At 52.1% G+C, this 15,459-nt stretch overlaps 1 protein-coding gene across 13 annotated transcripts in view; it reads right to left on the bottom strand.

The window, feature by feature from the left end:
* Positions 1-58: 58 nt before the first annotated feature.
* Positions 59-15,459, bottom strand: part of STRC (stereocilin) — a 37,818-nt gene continuing 22,417 nt past the window's right edge. For 6 of the 13 annotated variants that reach the window (XM_032623799.1, XM_032623797.1, XM_032623798.1 and 3 more), the window contains 26 exons: positions 13,551-14,805; positions 12,520-12,582; positions 12,317-12,427; positions 11,979-12,145; positions 11,624-11,810; positions 11,392-11,507; positions 11,003-11,135; positions 10,463-10,645; positions 10,141-10,179; positions 9,806-9,973; positions 9,562-9,627; positions 8,956-9,081; positions 8,591-8,649; positions 7,641-7,764; positions 7,415-7,527; positions 5,087-5,222; positions 4,477-4,673; positions 4,192-4,282; positions 3,815-3,971; positions 3,035-3,204; positions 2,244-2,399; positions 1,340-1,482; positions 1,000-1,148; positions 673-770; positions 429-576; positions 59-233 (listed from right to left, as the gene is read on the bottom strand). In XM_032623799.1, the coding sequence (XP_032479690.1) occupies positions 145-233; positions 429-576; positions 673-770; positions 1,000-1,148; positions 1,340-1,482; positions 2,244-2,399; positions 3,035-3,204; positions 3,815-3,971; positions 4,192-4,282; positions 4,477-4,673; positions 5,087-5,222; positions 7,415-7,527; positions 7,641-7,764; positions 8,591-8,649; positions 8,956-9,081; positions 9,562-9,627; positions 9,806-9,973; positions 10,141-10,179; positions 10,463-10,645; positions 11,003-11,135; positions 11,392-11,507; positions 11,624-11,810; positions 11,979-12,145; positions 12,317-12,427; positions 12,520-12,582; positions 13,551-14,805 (4,444 nt within the window). In that variant the 3' untranslated portion in view covers positions 59-144. The remainder of the gene's footprint in view (positions 234-428; positions 577-672; positions 771-999; positions 1,149-1,339; positions 1,483-2,243; positions 2,400-3,034; positions 3,205-3,814; positions 3,972-4,191; positions 4,283-4,476; positions 4,674-5,086; positions 5,223-7,414; positions 7,528-7,640; positions 7,765-8,590; positions 8,650-8,955; positions 9,082-9,561; positions 9,628-9,805; positions 9,974-10,140; positions 10,180-10,462; positions 10,646-11,002; positions 11,136-11,391; positions 11,508-11,623; positions 11,811-11,978; positions 12,146-12,316; positions 12,428-12,519; positions 12,583-13,550; positions 14,806-15,459) is intronic. The other 7 variants (XM_032623801.1, XM_032623800.1, XM_032623807.1 and 4 more) reach the window with 7 other exon arrangements.

Here is a 15,459-nt window from a genome sequence, read left to right as displayed (position 1 = left end):
AGGTGGGTGGAAAGCATTAGCATTTTACCCATATTCCTCATCAGCTTCCTGAGGATAATTAGATTGCACTTCCATTTGCACTTTATTCATTATTACTTAAAATGTCTTTCCCAACAATCTCTCTCTTTAACTGCAGAGACAGGCTCATAGCAGGTTGCCAAGAAAGTAGATGGTCAATGCCAGGGCCCAGGAGGGTTGTGACCAGTCCTGGAGGCCCCAGGCTGTGCTTCGACCTATAATGAGACAGAGAATGGAAAGAATATCACAGCTCTGCTCCACAGGAGCCATTGATACTTGGAAACTATCTGCCTGTAGATCCCTTCACTCCAGGACCTCCCTGAAGGGTTCTGTGAGCCAACCAGTACCAAGTTAGGGTTCAGATTCTGGGTCAGGGGTTGGTGGGTCAAGCTGTGCAGTTGGGAACTCACCCTGCTGTTCTGGGGTCTCCTTCCCCTCATACTGGGCCCATGCAACTGCTCGTCGCTGCTCAGGACTCAGAAAGGCCATTTGCTCAGGAGTGACAGCCACAGCCTGAACACTGGTGAGACTAGATAGCTGGGTGGGGCTGAACACCACCTAGGGGTGGAAGCAAGAATCAGGACATCCACTGTAGCCCTTGTTGGGCCCTGGCTCTCTTGTGGTCACCCCAGACCCCACTCCATCAATACTCACAGCAAATTTCGGAGGAGGGATGACAGAAATGGCCAGAGGGGTAAGGCCCTGGATCTGTCCTCCCAGCAGTGCTGAAAGAGCCAGGTCTGGGATTCCAGCTGTTGAAGCAAGTGGGATGGGCATGCAAATGTTATCTTATACTGGCCTTCTCCAGATAATCCCAAGGTATCCTACCATAGACCTTCCCCAACACATCTCCAACCTCTTACCTAAATGCCTTCTCAGACTCCCACCTTAAGAACTCCAGAGCAGTCCTCCAACCAGTCCATCCATGGTATGGAAACCAACCCCTGACAACCAGCAGCAGCAGTGGCCCAGTCTCCCTACCTGCTATTGTACCAATTTCGGTGAAGATCTCAGGCCCCCAGTTACTGACTGGGCCAAAGCCACCAGGCAGCACAAGGAGCTGGGCCAGAACCTCCAGTTGCTCCTCAGAACACGGGAGATGCAGGTTGCCCAGGAAGAGAGCTGCTTGGCTGTGGAAGAGTGGGAAGGAAGGGAGAAGGATTCAGCCATGGTGATAAGGGTCCATGGTCATGAGTTGATGGTAGAAATGGCTTCAGGTGAGATCCCTTCCTCCATGGGACCACTCCTGCATGATCCTTCCCTCCCCAGTGAGCCCACATTTCCCTCAGCACCACCACCCACACCCTCCTCCACAGGTGACCTAAACTCCCAACTGCTGATATACTGCAGCTCCTCTGGCCGAAGTCCACAGAGCGTGTAACCCAGTGCAGTCAGGTGGAGGAAGTCCAGGTGGCTCACGTGCCGACCACTCTGCTTCAGGAAACTGGAGACCACAACCCGGAGCTGAGGTGGGGGTGGAGGCCACAGGATAAGGAGAGAAGTCATGGGGAAGTCATGGATGGGCAACTGCTTAGGGAAGGGACAAGTGCTACTGGATTTTTTATTATTAAGACCTGAAGATCTGGGCTTCCCTGGTGGCGCAGTGGTTAAGAATCTGCCTGCCAATGCAGGGGACACGGGTTTGAGCCGTGGACCAGGAAGATCCAACGTGCCGCGGAGCAACTAAGCCCGTGCGCCACAACCACTGAGCCTGTGCTCTAAAGCCCACGTGCCACAACTACTGAGCCCTCGAGCCAAAACTACTGAAGCCCGCGTGCTCCGCAGCAAGAGAAGCCACCGCAATGAGAAGCCCATGCAATGCAACCAAGAGTAGCTCCCGCTTGCCGCAGCCAGAGAAAGCCCACGCACAGCAATGAAGACCCAACGCAGCCAAAAATAAATAAATAAAATAAATAAATTTATTTAAAAATAAAAAGACCTGAAGATCCAATGGCCATGGGAAAGGTTGAGGATCCAAAAAAGAGAAGGATGGAAAAAAAGAAGGCCAAAGGGAAAGGAGGCAGAAGGAAGTATTATGTGTCCAGGGCCTCAGAGTGAATAAATCACAGAGTTCCTAAGGCTACTAGTATGGGGTATTAGGAAAAGATAGAAAGAATGGCCAGGCAGGATCACAGGAAAGAAATTCCTTGGGCTTTAGATGCCCTAGAGGCCTGTATCTGTGGGATGGGTGTTTGGAAGGTGGTAGAGAGGAGAGAAGATGTTACCTGGATGGAGCTCCAGCCATCTATCTGCCCCAGGGTGCTCAGCACACCCCAGTCAACCAGCCTCAGCTCCTGTAGTTCCCTCTCTCCTAGACCTATTAAGAGCCGACCCAGCTGCAGGATCTGCTCAGGACGGAATCCCCCAGGGGGACCCCACAACTAGAGAAAGAGAGGAAGAGTGTGAATGGAAAAAGCACTGGATTAAGAGTCAGAATGCTGGGTCTTAGTTTTGCCTATGACCTTAGCTGTGTAACTCTGGACAAATCACTTGCCTTCTCTGGGTCTTTAGTTTCTTCAACTGTAAAATGAGAGGACTGGATTAAGGTTCCTCTGACTCAGGTGTTATTAAAAGACTCTAGAGTCTCAGTAGTGAAGAATAGCAGACTCTAGTCCATGAGTTCTAAACTCTTACGTGCACCAGACTTGGGGTTTGGGGGTGGGCGGTGACTGTTAAGATGCAGATGCCCAGACCCCATCCTCAGAGATTCTTCTTCAGTGAGTCTAGCATGAGATCCTCGAATAAGCATTTAAAAAACCTGCTCCCTAGATGACTTTGATACACACTAAAGTTTGGTAACCACTTCTCTAGTCCCTCTACCCATTTCACTAGCTTCCTTCCCTCAGTATTCATCCCCTCTGACTTCCTACTCAGGATCCAAACCCTCTAATTCTTTTATCTCCTATGTCCCCCACCCCTCACCCAGCTATCCATTCCCTTGTGTTCCATATCACACCCAACCGGCTTCCTTATGTTATTCCACCTCCAACCCCAACTGGACTCTCCCATCACTAACTTGTTTTGCTTTGCCCATCGCTGCCCGTAGTTCCTCAGGCCCAAGTCCTGGGTCTCCTGCAAACAGTGCTAGGCAGTCTTCAAAGTCTAAAAGCTCCATCTCTGCGATCTGGGTTGCAGACCAGGCTGATGGGAATGTTCCCCGTACGTCTGCACAATTTGGCACAGGTTCTAAAGGGGGAAGGCAGGGCCAGGGTGTCAGTGTAGTACTAAAGTATGCCCAGAGAGATAGCTATAGATGGAATGACCCCCCCCCAACCTTTGAAGGACAGGGCAATATGGGCAGCATGGCTCAAGGGATTACTACAGTGTGAGATTTATAGGACTCGATATTAGAACAAGTGACTGGAGAGGATAAGTCCCTCATTGTATAGATGGAAGACCGACGGGGTTGCTCAAGGACTGAATGGCAGATCTAGATTGGAACCCAGGTCCCTAGCCCCATAGTGTCACCTTCCTCCATCCTAAGCGTCTTCCCAGGAGAGAGCTCCACGCTTAATCAAGCCTAGAGCTGAGTTAGCTGTTAACAGGGATAAGCGAGCAGGGAAAGGGGAGTCCTGGGCTAAAAATATAATGAGTTATAAATTCCCAGAGCTATAGAACCCTAGAACTAGAAGAGACCTTGAAGATCATCCCTCACACCTCTGTGCTTTATACGTTAGAAAACCCCAGCCTAGAGAGAAGTTATACAAATCTGCTTAAAGGGCACAAGTCTGACTGCATTGTTGGAAACTCTTTCCTGTACACCATGCTACATGTATGGGCATGTGGGGAGTTTCACCTGGGAGATCCTCCGCGGTGGGCCGCACAAACCCAGCTACCAGGGCTGCTTTCTTGGCAGTGAGCTGTGGCCCTGCACACAGCTGTCCAGCTCTGCTCTGCTCCCAGCTCTGCTGCTTTTCTAGGAGCCGCTCCAGGGTCTCTGGGCCCAAGGCCTCCTGGGTGAGAAGGTAGAAGGAGGGTGGGCAGAGCCGGGCAGGTCAGGACCAGCTGCTACAGCTGTAATTCCAAAGTCCTGTCTCTTTTTAGCAGTCCCCGCCCCCCTGCTAAATTTGGGCTTCACACCCTTTGCCCTCAACTTCCTTGGTCTTAGCTCCCTGGAACCAGCTCCCCAGTCCCCTCTCTACTCTTACTCCCTCCCTTGTTCCTTCACCTCACCCTGGGGATCAAGGAAATAGCCTCGGGAGACAGAGTGAATACTAGGCGTCCTGCTTGCTCGACTTCATCCTGGCTCCATAACTCTGGTTTCCTGAGGGACAGAAAGAAGATCAGGGATTGGGATGCTGAGTGAACTGTGAGGAGAAGGAAGAGGAAAGACATGCTGGGACTGGGGACTCAGGGCTCCAAGGACCTCAAGCATATTGAATGGGCTGCCACTGATAAGGGTGGTTGAGAGGGTGGGTGAAGAATGAGTTAGAATCTGAAGTTCCCGGAGGTCCGTACCCAAGAACAGGCTCCTGCAACAGCAGCCATCCCAGCTCTGTGGCAAATGGCTCTCCTAGGCAGATGCCCTGCAGCTGACTGAGATGGGCCAGCAGGATCTGTAGGGGGATCCGTCGTGTGCTCTCTATCCCCAGGAATCCAACCAAGGGACCCAATGTCTCCAGCACTTCCCTTGACACTGTTGTCTCCTTTGGAGCCTGGAGAGGGGCATCAGGCCTTGGGACAATGCACTGCTGTCTCAAAGGACCAGTCTCTTTGATAAAGACACCAAGACCTTTGACCTTGCCTCCCTCCAGCTCCCAACCCAAGACCCTATGAAGTTCATTGTCATTGTGCACTTTTCTAAACAATGAGCCCAAATAGGAGCAGGCAGGAAGACTGGGAGGTGGAATCCAAGGAATTCTTATACTCCAAGGGATATATGGACAAGAAACATGAAGCAGACTATCAAGGAATGGAACACAGAGGTAGATCTAGGGGCTAAGGCCTTGTAGACAAAAACCTGTTTGGCAGCAAAAGTTCAGGTCTGGGCCTAGAAGACAGAGAGCATTGTCTGAGTGGTAAGAATGGCCCAGGCTACAGTTCTGAGTCTGATGGTGTGGACTCTTACCAAGTTTTCTAGTGCCCTTTCTGCCAGGGCTGCCCGGTGGAGTGGGGTCAGTTCCAGCAGCTGCTCTGGAGTGCCTCGTACCAGCTCCACCACCAACATAATGGATTCACTGGACAGTCTGTCCATCAACCGGATCCTATAGCAGTTTGACAGTGGGGGGACTCAGAATTGAGCCAAGTTGAGAAGGGACCACAGAATGCCACATTGCCCAGACAAGAGGCAACACTAGACCAAACCCTGTGGCCCTGGAAAGGAAGCCCCAGATCCAGTTCCCACCACAGTGCTTGCAGGGAGAGAACAAAGGGAGTGACATATTTCCAGTCTTCTTGAGAAGTAACAAACAATCCTACCTCATCTAATGGAATCAAAAGCCCCAAATATTAAGTATCACTAAGTCCCCTCCCCCATTTTATTAAACACTGAGGTTCAAAGAGATCAAATGGTGGGGTCTTAATCTCAGTTCCTGTTTTCCACAGTACGACCCTTCCTCTACTTATTGTGAGAAGGTCCCCTCTCGTTCGTATAGCACTATACAATTGACAAAGTTCTTTTAGGCATTATCTCATTTGATTCTATGGCAAAACCTGGGGGTAAGAGAGGTATTTTCTCATCTCTCTTTCACAAATGAGGAACGCAGGTCTTCCAACTCATGGTCCAGGATCTTTCACCTCATCCAGGTCTTTGGGATTCTAAATTATCTCCAAGAACCAATATATTTAAATAGATTTGAAAGGCATTTTTTAAAAAGCCATTTTGCCAAAAAATCAGAAGTGACACCATGTACTCTATCTAGGGTTGCCAAGTCTGGAACTGGAACAAGTAGTACAAAAGCCAAAATCTGTGGGAAGGTCTATAAAAATGTAAGGATGGAGTCACCTCCCAGAAAGACCAACACCAGCTTTTTCCTACTCTGACTTACAGTTCAGTTGGCAATGGGGTGAGCATGGGGGCAAAATGGGAAAAGAAGCCTGTGAGTGAGATACTCATAAACTCCTAGAGTATCTAGTTTAGGAGCCACCTTAGGTTCATCTAGTCTTCTCTCTCCTCATGCATACTTGAATTTGCTCTACAACATTCCTGCTATGGGGCCATCCAGACTAGGCTTGAATAGCTCCAGTGGCCAGGAACTCACTACCACAATTTTCCTCATATTGTGTAAAAATCTGATTTACATTCGCTGGTACTAGTCATGCCCAGTGGGGCCATTCAGAAACATGCCAATCTATTTTCTATTTGATAGCCCCTGGGGTATTTGAAGGTATTTATCACATGCTTCATACATTTTATCTTTACCTACTCCTCTGAACATATTAAGAACACAGTTCCCTAAGCAGACTACAGTCCTGTGGGGCAGAATTGAATCATTACCTTCCTCATTTTTTATTTTTATTTTTGGCCATGCCATGTGGCTTATGGGATCTCAGTTCCATGACCAGGGATTGAACCCGGGCCATGGCAGTGAAAGCCCGGAATCCTAACCACTAGGCCACCAGGGAACTTCTACCTCCCTCATTTTAAATACTCTACCTCTATTAATGTGGCCTAGGTTATAATAAGATTGCTTGGGGACTTCCCTGGTGGTCCAGTGGCTAAGACTCCATGCACCCAATACAGGGGGCCCAGGTTCAATCCCCGGTCAGGGAACTAGATCCCACATGCTGCAACTAAGAGTTTGCATGCCACAACTAAAGATCCCGCATGCTGCAACTAAAGATCCCCATACGCAGCAAATGAAGATCCCATGTGTTGCAACTAGGACCCAACGCAGCCGAATAAATATTAAATATATATATATATTGCTTGGCAGCTCACATCACAATGTTGCCACGCTCAGGTGTCCCATGCTGGGGCCTTGTTTGGGGAGCCAGTCAATACCTAGAGCAACTTTGTTTTTCGTTTTTAAAAAAATATTTACTTATTTAGGCTGCACCAGGTCTTAGATGCAGCACGTGGGATCTTCGTTGCGGCATGTGTGATCTTTAGTTGTGGCATGCGGTATCTTTGTTGCTGCATGCGGACTCAGTTGCGGTATGCGGACTTCTTAGTTGCAGCATGCGAACTCTTACTTGTGGCATGCATGCGGGATCTAGTTCCCCTACCAGGGATCGAACCTGGGACCCCTGCATTGGGAGCATGCAGTCTTACCCACTGGACCACCAGGAAAGTTCCCCTAGCACAACTTTGAAAAGAATCCTCTGATTTAGGCCATAACTGATGTCAGGGAACCACCAGACAGAAAAACACCACCTCTAAGGTATTTCCTAAGGGCAGATCTTCTACCCTAGGTTGAGCCTTCTGAGAATCCAGTATCTCCAATTGTAGCCTTACGGTAAGTCCAGGAGTAGCTTGGTGTCCAGCCCACTCAGTTCTGGCCCCAGGGTTGCCAGTTCTGGCTCCGGCATTGTCATCCTTCTCTGTAGCTCTGCCCAGATACAGGTCCTCTGTAGGACAGGGTAGGGAAGCAGGTTTAGGACAGAGCTGAGCATAGAGGCTGGGTTCTATACCCAGCGTCCCCGCCTCCCTGCTCCCACTAATGCGCAAGCACCCCTCTCACCAGGCTCCCTCGAACCCCAGTGGACAGTTGATAGATCATGTGTACCACTTCAAGGAAGTCTGCCATCGAGTTGATCTGCTGCAGAAACTCACAGGACATGCCCCCTGCCAGAGTACCCAGAGCCCTGTAGATGTGTGAGTGGGTAGATGCTCATTCAACACGTGCCACAGCCTGTCTGCTCCTTGATATCAACATTCTCAACACAAGTACAGATGTTCATTTACGGTAATTTACAGTTTGAGAAATATCTTTCCATAGATATTCTCACTGGCTTCCCACAACATAATCACTGTTTATCAGAGAAGAAAATAAAGATTTACAGAGGTCAAGTGACATTCCCAGCATCATTCTACTAGAAATGTGGTAAAGTGAGACTAGAGCCATGTCTTCAGAAGCCCATGGTTCTTTTACTGTGGGTGGAAGTAAGGTGATACTTAACTCCTGTTTATTCCTGCTTGGTCAGTGGCTCTGAAGGATTAATTAGCAAATGTCTACCAGAAGCTTACACTGGGCCCGACACTGTATTAAGTACCTTTTATGCCTTATCTCATTTAATCTTCACAACCTATAGGAAGGTACCATTTTATTTATTTATTTTTAAAATTTTTATTGGAGTATAGTTGACTTACAATGCTGTGGTAGTAAGAAGGTACCATTTTAATTCTTATTCTACAGAAGGAAAAATTGAAGCTTAGAGAGGCTAAATGACTTGCCCAAGATCACAAACAGGTGATGGGGCTAGGACCTGAACCCAATCAGGATAGATACTGTGCTATGGAAGGGCAGGAGGGTCAGGGGAGGAGGAGCCAGAAGAAGACCCCCAGGCTGAGGCTATGCATCATTGATCCTCATACCCCCACTCCTCCACATATCACATGGTGCCTGGCACATGGTAAGCACTCAAAAAATGTTAGTTGAATTAAACTCACAGCTCAACACAAGTTACTCACTGCAGATCCCTGAGGGTCAGGTTGGTGGCCACCTGCATCTTCTTCCAGAGAAACTGTGCCTACAGGAGAAAGAAAGAGGAGCCACTTCCCAGCAGAGATATTGCCCAAGGACCTATGATGCCTTGGACCCACTGCTGCCTCTTCACCCTGTGGGTCCCACCAGCCTCCTACTCTCCCAAATGCCCACTGCTGAGACAGAGAGAGAGAGAGACAGAAAATAGGCAATAGGGAGGAGGGAAAAAGAAAGAGCAAAGCAGGTCACATCATAAGGGATGCTAGGGATAATGTGCCGTATGTCTGAGGGATGGGTGAGGGAGGTGGAAAATAGTGAGAGAAGGGAGTTCTGGGGTAGTGGGAAGAATTACCTGCTGCTCAGACCAGGGCAGCTCCCGGTAATGCCTTCGGTTAGCCAGAAGAGCAGCAGAGTCCAGCTGTAGCAGCTTTAGTGGGAGCAGAGGCAGCAGGCAGTCTGGCCAGGTGGTGGGGATAGGCTGCCGGTGGGGTGGGTGTAGCAGTGTAGTGATAGGTGAAAGGGTCTGGACTCAGGCCTCAAAGAAGTAGGGGAACCATGGGGGCAGGAAGGGACCAAAACTAGGAGAAGGGTGGAATGGCATGTGCCACTCTAACAGGGCACACCCAAGAGCCTTCACATAAAAGACGGTTGTGGTCAAGTGTCACTGTTGATTAGGCACCTGATGGACTAAACTCCCTCAGTTTCTCAGAGCCTTGGTCCCTTTATCTGAAAACAGGATGACTGGCCTGGAAGATTTCTCAGACCCTTGTGGCTTTGACATTCTAGGATGTCATGCTGTCCTGCAACTGGCTCTGGGGAGAGCTACGAATGTCTTGGTGGGCGCAGAGCTAGCTTGGACTCTCGGGGCCACTGCAGGGAGAGAATGTGGGGCAGCACCAGCCATATGAAACAGCCCTGGGATGTGGAGAGGAGCTCAGTCAGGAGAAACCACACGTACCTGACCAGGGATACACACAGCTGCACTGGCACCTGTTGCACCCATGTTTTTAACTCCATCTTTCACCTGCACGAGAATTAGATGCGTGTATATGTGTGTGTGTGTGTGTGTGTGTGTGTGTGTGTGTGTGTGTGTGTGTAAAAGTGATGAGGTTTGAGGGGCCTTCCCTGGGCACAGGGAAGATGCCCTCCTCCCAACCAGAGCCCTCATCCCTGATTGGCCATCCTCCCTGCTGCTCTCATACCCGAAAGGTCTGCAGCAGTGCTGCGGTCTGGCAGGCTGAGAGGCGTGACAGTTCAGGGGCCAGGCAGGAACAGGCCCCAACCAGAACTCGCCTAGGGATGGCCTGGAATGTCTGGGAGCTGAGGCCTGGAAGCAGAGGGTGCAAGGAGCAGAGTTCCTCCAGGGACAGCTGGGGAGCAAGAGAGACAAGAGGCCTGAAGAAGCTGGGCCAGGTGGTAGGGAAGAGGACAATCACAGTACAGAAAGGCGGCAGGTATGAGGGGAGCTGAGAGGGAGCCAGGGAAAGGGGGGTGGACAGAGAGCTCTGGGGGATGTTGAGAAGTTGCTGCTACTCACGTCACGCCTAGGGAGGAGCCGTCCAAGCAGTAGGACAGCCTAAGGGAGGATGGGACAGGAAACAACAGCTCTCAGGTCCTGGCAGCCAGGTCCCAAGCAGGTCCCTAGGGCCCGCCCTCCAAAACTTCCAGCTCCCTCCCTACCACACCAGTGACCAGCCTGGCTCTGGGCTCTTCTTCATCTGAGGAAGGGGGTTGAGGGAGCCCTCCTTGGGACAGAGGAAAAGGAGGCTTCAGGGGGCCCAATGGTATCCTTGAATGTAATTCTCTTGACTGAGGTTCCGTGGGTGGCAGATGGAAGCCAGGGAGTGAGATAGGCCCACCTGGGCAGGTGTGACACTGGTTCCTTGCAGTGCAGGAAGCATGGCTCTAAGCTGGGGCTCTGACAGCTCCTGCAGGAAGCGGAGGCCCAGCTGAGGGAAGAGAGGGGTCCAAACTCGAAGCTCCTGGGGGCTCAGCACAGTTCCTCCAGATGAGCGCAACACCCCCAGAAGTTCATATGCTACCTGTAACCAAAGAAGGTCTGGGACTGGAGAGAAAAGACAGGTGAACCTTAAGCCTCCTCTCTAATCCCACGTCTGGATTTCCCAGGGCCTGGATAATGGCTTGGAACCAGGGATGGGAGAGGAGCAGATTGGGTTCAAGACATCAAAGGACAGACCAGATGGAGCAGGGTCCCGAAGGGGTGGTAACAGATAAGAATGGCCATGGAGTAAGGAAGTAAGGAATGAAGGTAGCCAAGGTGGGGCAAGGGCTGGCACCAACTGTGCTCAAGCTTGGTTGAGATGACTGGGCACATCCTCCACACAGACCACCCCCCACGGGAAGCCTGGAGTCTTGTAGGCCTGTGCCGAGGGGCTCACCCGTCCTTGTGGGCTGAGGGTCCCGTTGGCCGCACATTCCAGCAGCCCCCGTTCTACCGGCCCCATTGGATCGTTCAAGGGTACCAGGCTCTGCAGCTCCTCAGGGCTCAGGAAACAGGCGAGGGGCCCCAGCCTGAAGAGGGCACGAAGCTGGCCTTCACTGAGGCTGGTACTAAGGCGGGGACCATGTGGGTACATGGAGCAAGCACTCCGACCGCTAAACTAGGAAATATGGATGCCAGATACAGGCCTCTCTCCTGGAGCCCTACACCGCCAGGGGCCACTGCCTACTCTCTTGCCCCTTCCTTTCTAGGACCCCAACCCATCATGGCAGCTGTACCTGCCTCTCCCCAGCTCTGGCCGTGATCACCGGTCCCACAACCACTCACCTGCGCACCTGCTCCTCTCCATCCTGGACACTCTGGTTCACCAGGCTGCGTAGCACATGCCGGGCGTGTCCTGGCCCAAGACCTGCCGCTGGCCAGATATCCTCCAGGGCCTGGATCTGAGATGGGGAAGGTCAGCTTGTGTTGGGGTCACTGTGGGACTAGGAGACATGCCACTGACTCCCATCCCACCTATCAGAAAACAGCCTAGTCAAATAAAGGATCGTCCACATACCTGATGAGGGCTGAGTTGCAGAAAGTTCTCCAGAGGCAGATGGGGGAGCAGGGGCAGCGCTGCCCATAGCAGCTCCTGGGGCCAGGCGGGTACTTCCCCAAACAGCTCAGGGGCCAGCAGTCGCCGTGCCAGAGCCTCCTTCTGTTCAGGCCTCATTTCAGGGCTGTAATTCCGGATGGCAGCCAGGCTAGGGAGAGTAATGGGTCTTAGCCCTTGGCCCTGTTCCCTGGCTCTGCGCAGACCTGCTGTCATGGACAGGAAGGAGACTCCCCAGTTTTAATCGAAGGGGCTGCTCTAGGTGGGGGGGATTGGCCTGACCCTGACAGGGTCAGGAGGAGTGGTACAAGGTCCTTACACACTGTCATTGGCCAACAGGGATGGTGGGAAGCGCATCAGGTCGGAGACAGCCAAGAAGGGGATGAGTGGTGAGAGATCGATGAAGAGCTGGGAGGTGAGGCGCGGGTACCGCTGGAGCAGCAAGGCTGTCAAACGACCCAGGGCCTGCTCCTCAGATGGTGGCACCTGTGGGGGCACAGGAATGAATGCCGGCTCTGGGGATGCCCACTCTTCTGGCCATCTCCCCTGCTAAGTTCCTCCTTCTGCTAGAGCGAGCCCATTGCCTACCTGGTTCCAGGTGCTCTTGATTCCTAGATTTCCCCCGCCACCCTCGTTCCCTTCTCCCTCCGTGCCCACCTGCATCTGGGCCCAGGAACGGTGCATGAGCGTCAGGAAGCCCTGAGCAGCCTCGCTCTCCGCTGAAAGCACCAGCTGCTGGAGATTTTCTGGCGGCATGTGCAGGTATGCCTGGGAGTAGGAGGTCATGGTGGTTATGGCCTCACTGGGCAGGGACCTCAGGCCACCCACATACTGCCCCCCCCACCCCCCGCATCTGTTACCTGCACTAGAATCTGGAGGGCCCAAACACTCTTCTCCCTCTGGAGCAGATCCCACAGCACAGGCTGGAGGGGAGACAGACAAGATGCCAAGAGAGCTGTCTCCTCTGTCCCTCCTGCGGCTTCCCCAGGCACTCCAACTCCACTTGCTAGAATGCTTGTCCTTCATCCGAAGCTAGTATGTGTGTCTGCTCAGATGTTACACTCCTTTAGGTCAGGGACCATGTCTGCTATAGCCTTTCCCATGCCAGGGCCATAGTTGGCTCAGTAAATACTTGTAGATATGAACCAAATTATTACATTTCACTGGTCCCAGGACTCGAGAAAGTGGGCCCTAACATGGAGTAAGGAATCTTTATATTCCCTACAGAACCTAGCAAAGTGCCTTACAAGTAAGCAGAACTCAATGAATGAACTAAGGTATTCACATATTCCAGCCCCTTCACTCTACAGAGAAGAAACTGAAGCCCAGGAAAACCAAATTAAATTACTCACCTAAAACCACACTTGTGGCATAGTTGAACCTGAAACCCAACTCTTCTGATTTGCAATCACCCTGAATTTTTCTCATTTCTGCCTTATCTTCCTATATTTTGCCAGTTTCCAATTCTCACTCTCTAGGGACAGAATTAGAGCCCTCTAACTTGATCCCTTTCCTTTCCAGAGCAGAAAGGGGGAAAATCAAAAAGTCAGGAAGAATAATGAGATAACATTTATTATATATTGTTTTTATATCATATACTAGTGCTAAGGCCACAGCATGTGTTATCTGATATAATCCTTACAGCCACCCTAAAAAGAGTGGCACCATTATTCTCCCCATTCGTTTGCAGATGACAAAAATATTGCTCAGAGAGGTTAAAAACTTGTCCAGGGTTGATCACAGAACTAAGATGTAAACCCAAGCCTGTATGACTCCAGAGCTGTGGGCTTAACCGCTGCACTACACTCCTGCCTCTCAGTAATATAGTAGAGAATTCCCATGGAGGCCCTTCCCTCTGTTCCAGGAGCTTTCACCTTGGCAGATCACTCACGCTGAAGCAGGCCAGCAGCTCCATCTTGCTTACACCAGAGCTGGAGCTGGCAGTGGGGTCAAAGTCCAGGGGGGTCGGCTGCTCCTCCTGTTCCAGGTACTCCCCGACTGTCCGCAGCACACTGCGCCGGCCCTCGGGGCGGAAGGCATCCCAGAAGGAGCAGTTGTCTGGGAGACTGGAGAGCATCAGGGCCTGACCCAGCATCCCCTGGGCCTCCTTCCCTCCGGCCCCTGGACCCAGGAGGAAGGTCAGCAGGCGCAGGAGATAGTGTAGGCGTGTGGGGTGCGCAGGGGCCGGCACAGAGGACTGACAGCGTGGCAGCTGGGACAGCATGCCAAGCAGGAAGGGGCCTGGGGCCAGGCAAAGTGGGGATGGTCCCAGTGGGGGCTGAGAGGGCAGAAGAGGGCCCAGTAACCCCTCCAAGAAGCAAGTATCATTGCCCCCACGACTTATCCTGCACTGGCCTGCTAGCCAAGGCCAGGAGGGCACCAGGGCCTCGTACATGGTGTCATTGGCACAGACCATCATCAGGAAGCTGCCCCCATCTGGGCAGCGTTCCCCACACGGTCCAATGTGGCAGGGTGGGGAGGCCGTGACATCTGGGGTGGGGCCCTGGCACACATGCTGAACCCAAGCCTGGTTGCTGGGGGGCACAGCCTGCAGACTCGCCTCCCTACACAGCCGCTCAGCCCACAGAGTCTCGTTCTCCAAGAAGCAGCCCCAGAAGATCTCTGGGGTGACGGGGACAGGGGGCAGGCCTTCAGGGCAGCTGGTAGGGGGTGGGAGCAAGCCCGCACAGAGCCGCTTTACCAAGCGGCGGTTGGGAAACGACAGGGTGGAAAAGGGGAGGTCGCTACAGATTGCCTCCAGGAACTCTTCGGGAAACTGGTCGTGGCAGGCCTGGAGCCAGCCTTGGGCACCTGGTGCCCAGGAGACTGCATACCACACAGCTGTCTGACAGATGGCAGCAGTGCTGGGAGGGGGCTGCGGGGAGACAGGCTTAATGTGCTGGCAGATCACGTAGAGGGTGAAGTTGGAAATGCTGTAGGGCGGTGCTGGGCCTGCGGAGTTCTCGCAGAGGGCCTCCACAGAGATGGCCCGCCGCTGGCGAGGGCTGATGTGGGCTGAGGGCTGGGAAGTCCTGGGCAGAGGCACAGCTGTGCTCAGGCATTGGAGGAGCGCGGGGGGTGGAGGTGGCGATCCAGACAGAAAGCCCAATGCCCGCACATCCCAGGAGAGATTGTGCCGGATGCCCCTGGATGCAGAGGGAGGAGCAGGTGAGCATCTGATCAGTTTACATGTCCTCAGGTTGAGACTTCTGGCCCCGGCCCAGAGCCCTGCAGGGAGGGTGGCAAGCACAGGCTTTTCCAAAAGTGAGGTCCCTGGGAGTACTGGTGTTACTGGTTTAAATGTTGGAATGGGGGGAAAGGGGAGAGAGATCTGTCCCGCCAAGGCACAAAAATCACCTAGGAGCAGTTAGAGTCCCTTCTGTCCACCTGGCCCCCTTCTTTCTCCTTTCTGCATACGCTTTTAGGCAGCTTAAACACAACCCTTGGTTGGCCACAGATCAGGAAATCTGCCCAGCAACTGAATATGTCCGCCTGTGCTCTGGCACTGTTGTACTGAAACAGTAAGGAGTGGAGGAAGCAATCCCGTCCTTTCTTTCCATACCCCATCTTTATTAGTTAACATTTATCAAGCACCATGTGCAAGGCACAGTTCTAAGTGGTTTACACATACAGTATCAACTCATTTAATCCCTTGCAAAAACTCTGAGGTAGTTAATATTATCCATATTTCCCAAGTGGGGAAACTGAGGCATAGAATGAGGCTATAACCTGCCCAAGGTCACATGGCTAGGAAGAGGTAGAGCTGGGACACCAACCTCGATAGTCACACTCAAAAACCT

Source organism: Phocoena sinus, chromosome 2 (genome assembly GCF_008692025.1).
Source record: "Phocoena sinus isolate mPhoSin1 chromosome 2, mPhoSin1.pri, whole genome shotgun sequence".
Classification (NCBI taxonomy): domain Eukaryota; kingdom Metazoa; phylum Chordata; class Mammalia; order Artiodactyla; family Phocoenidae; genus Phocoena; species Phocoena sinus.
The sequence above is the reverse complement of the archived record's forward strand: the minus strand, read 5'-3'. Positions and strand labels throughout refer to the sequence as shown.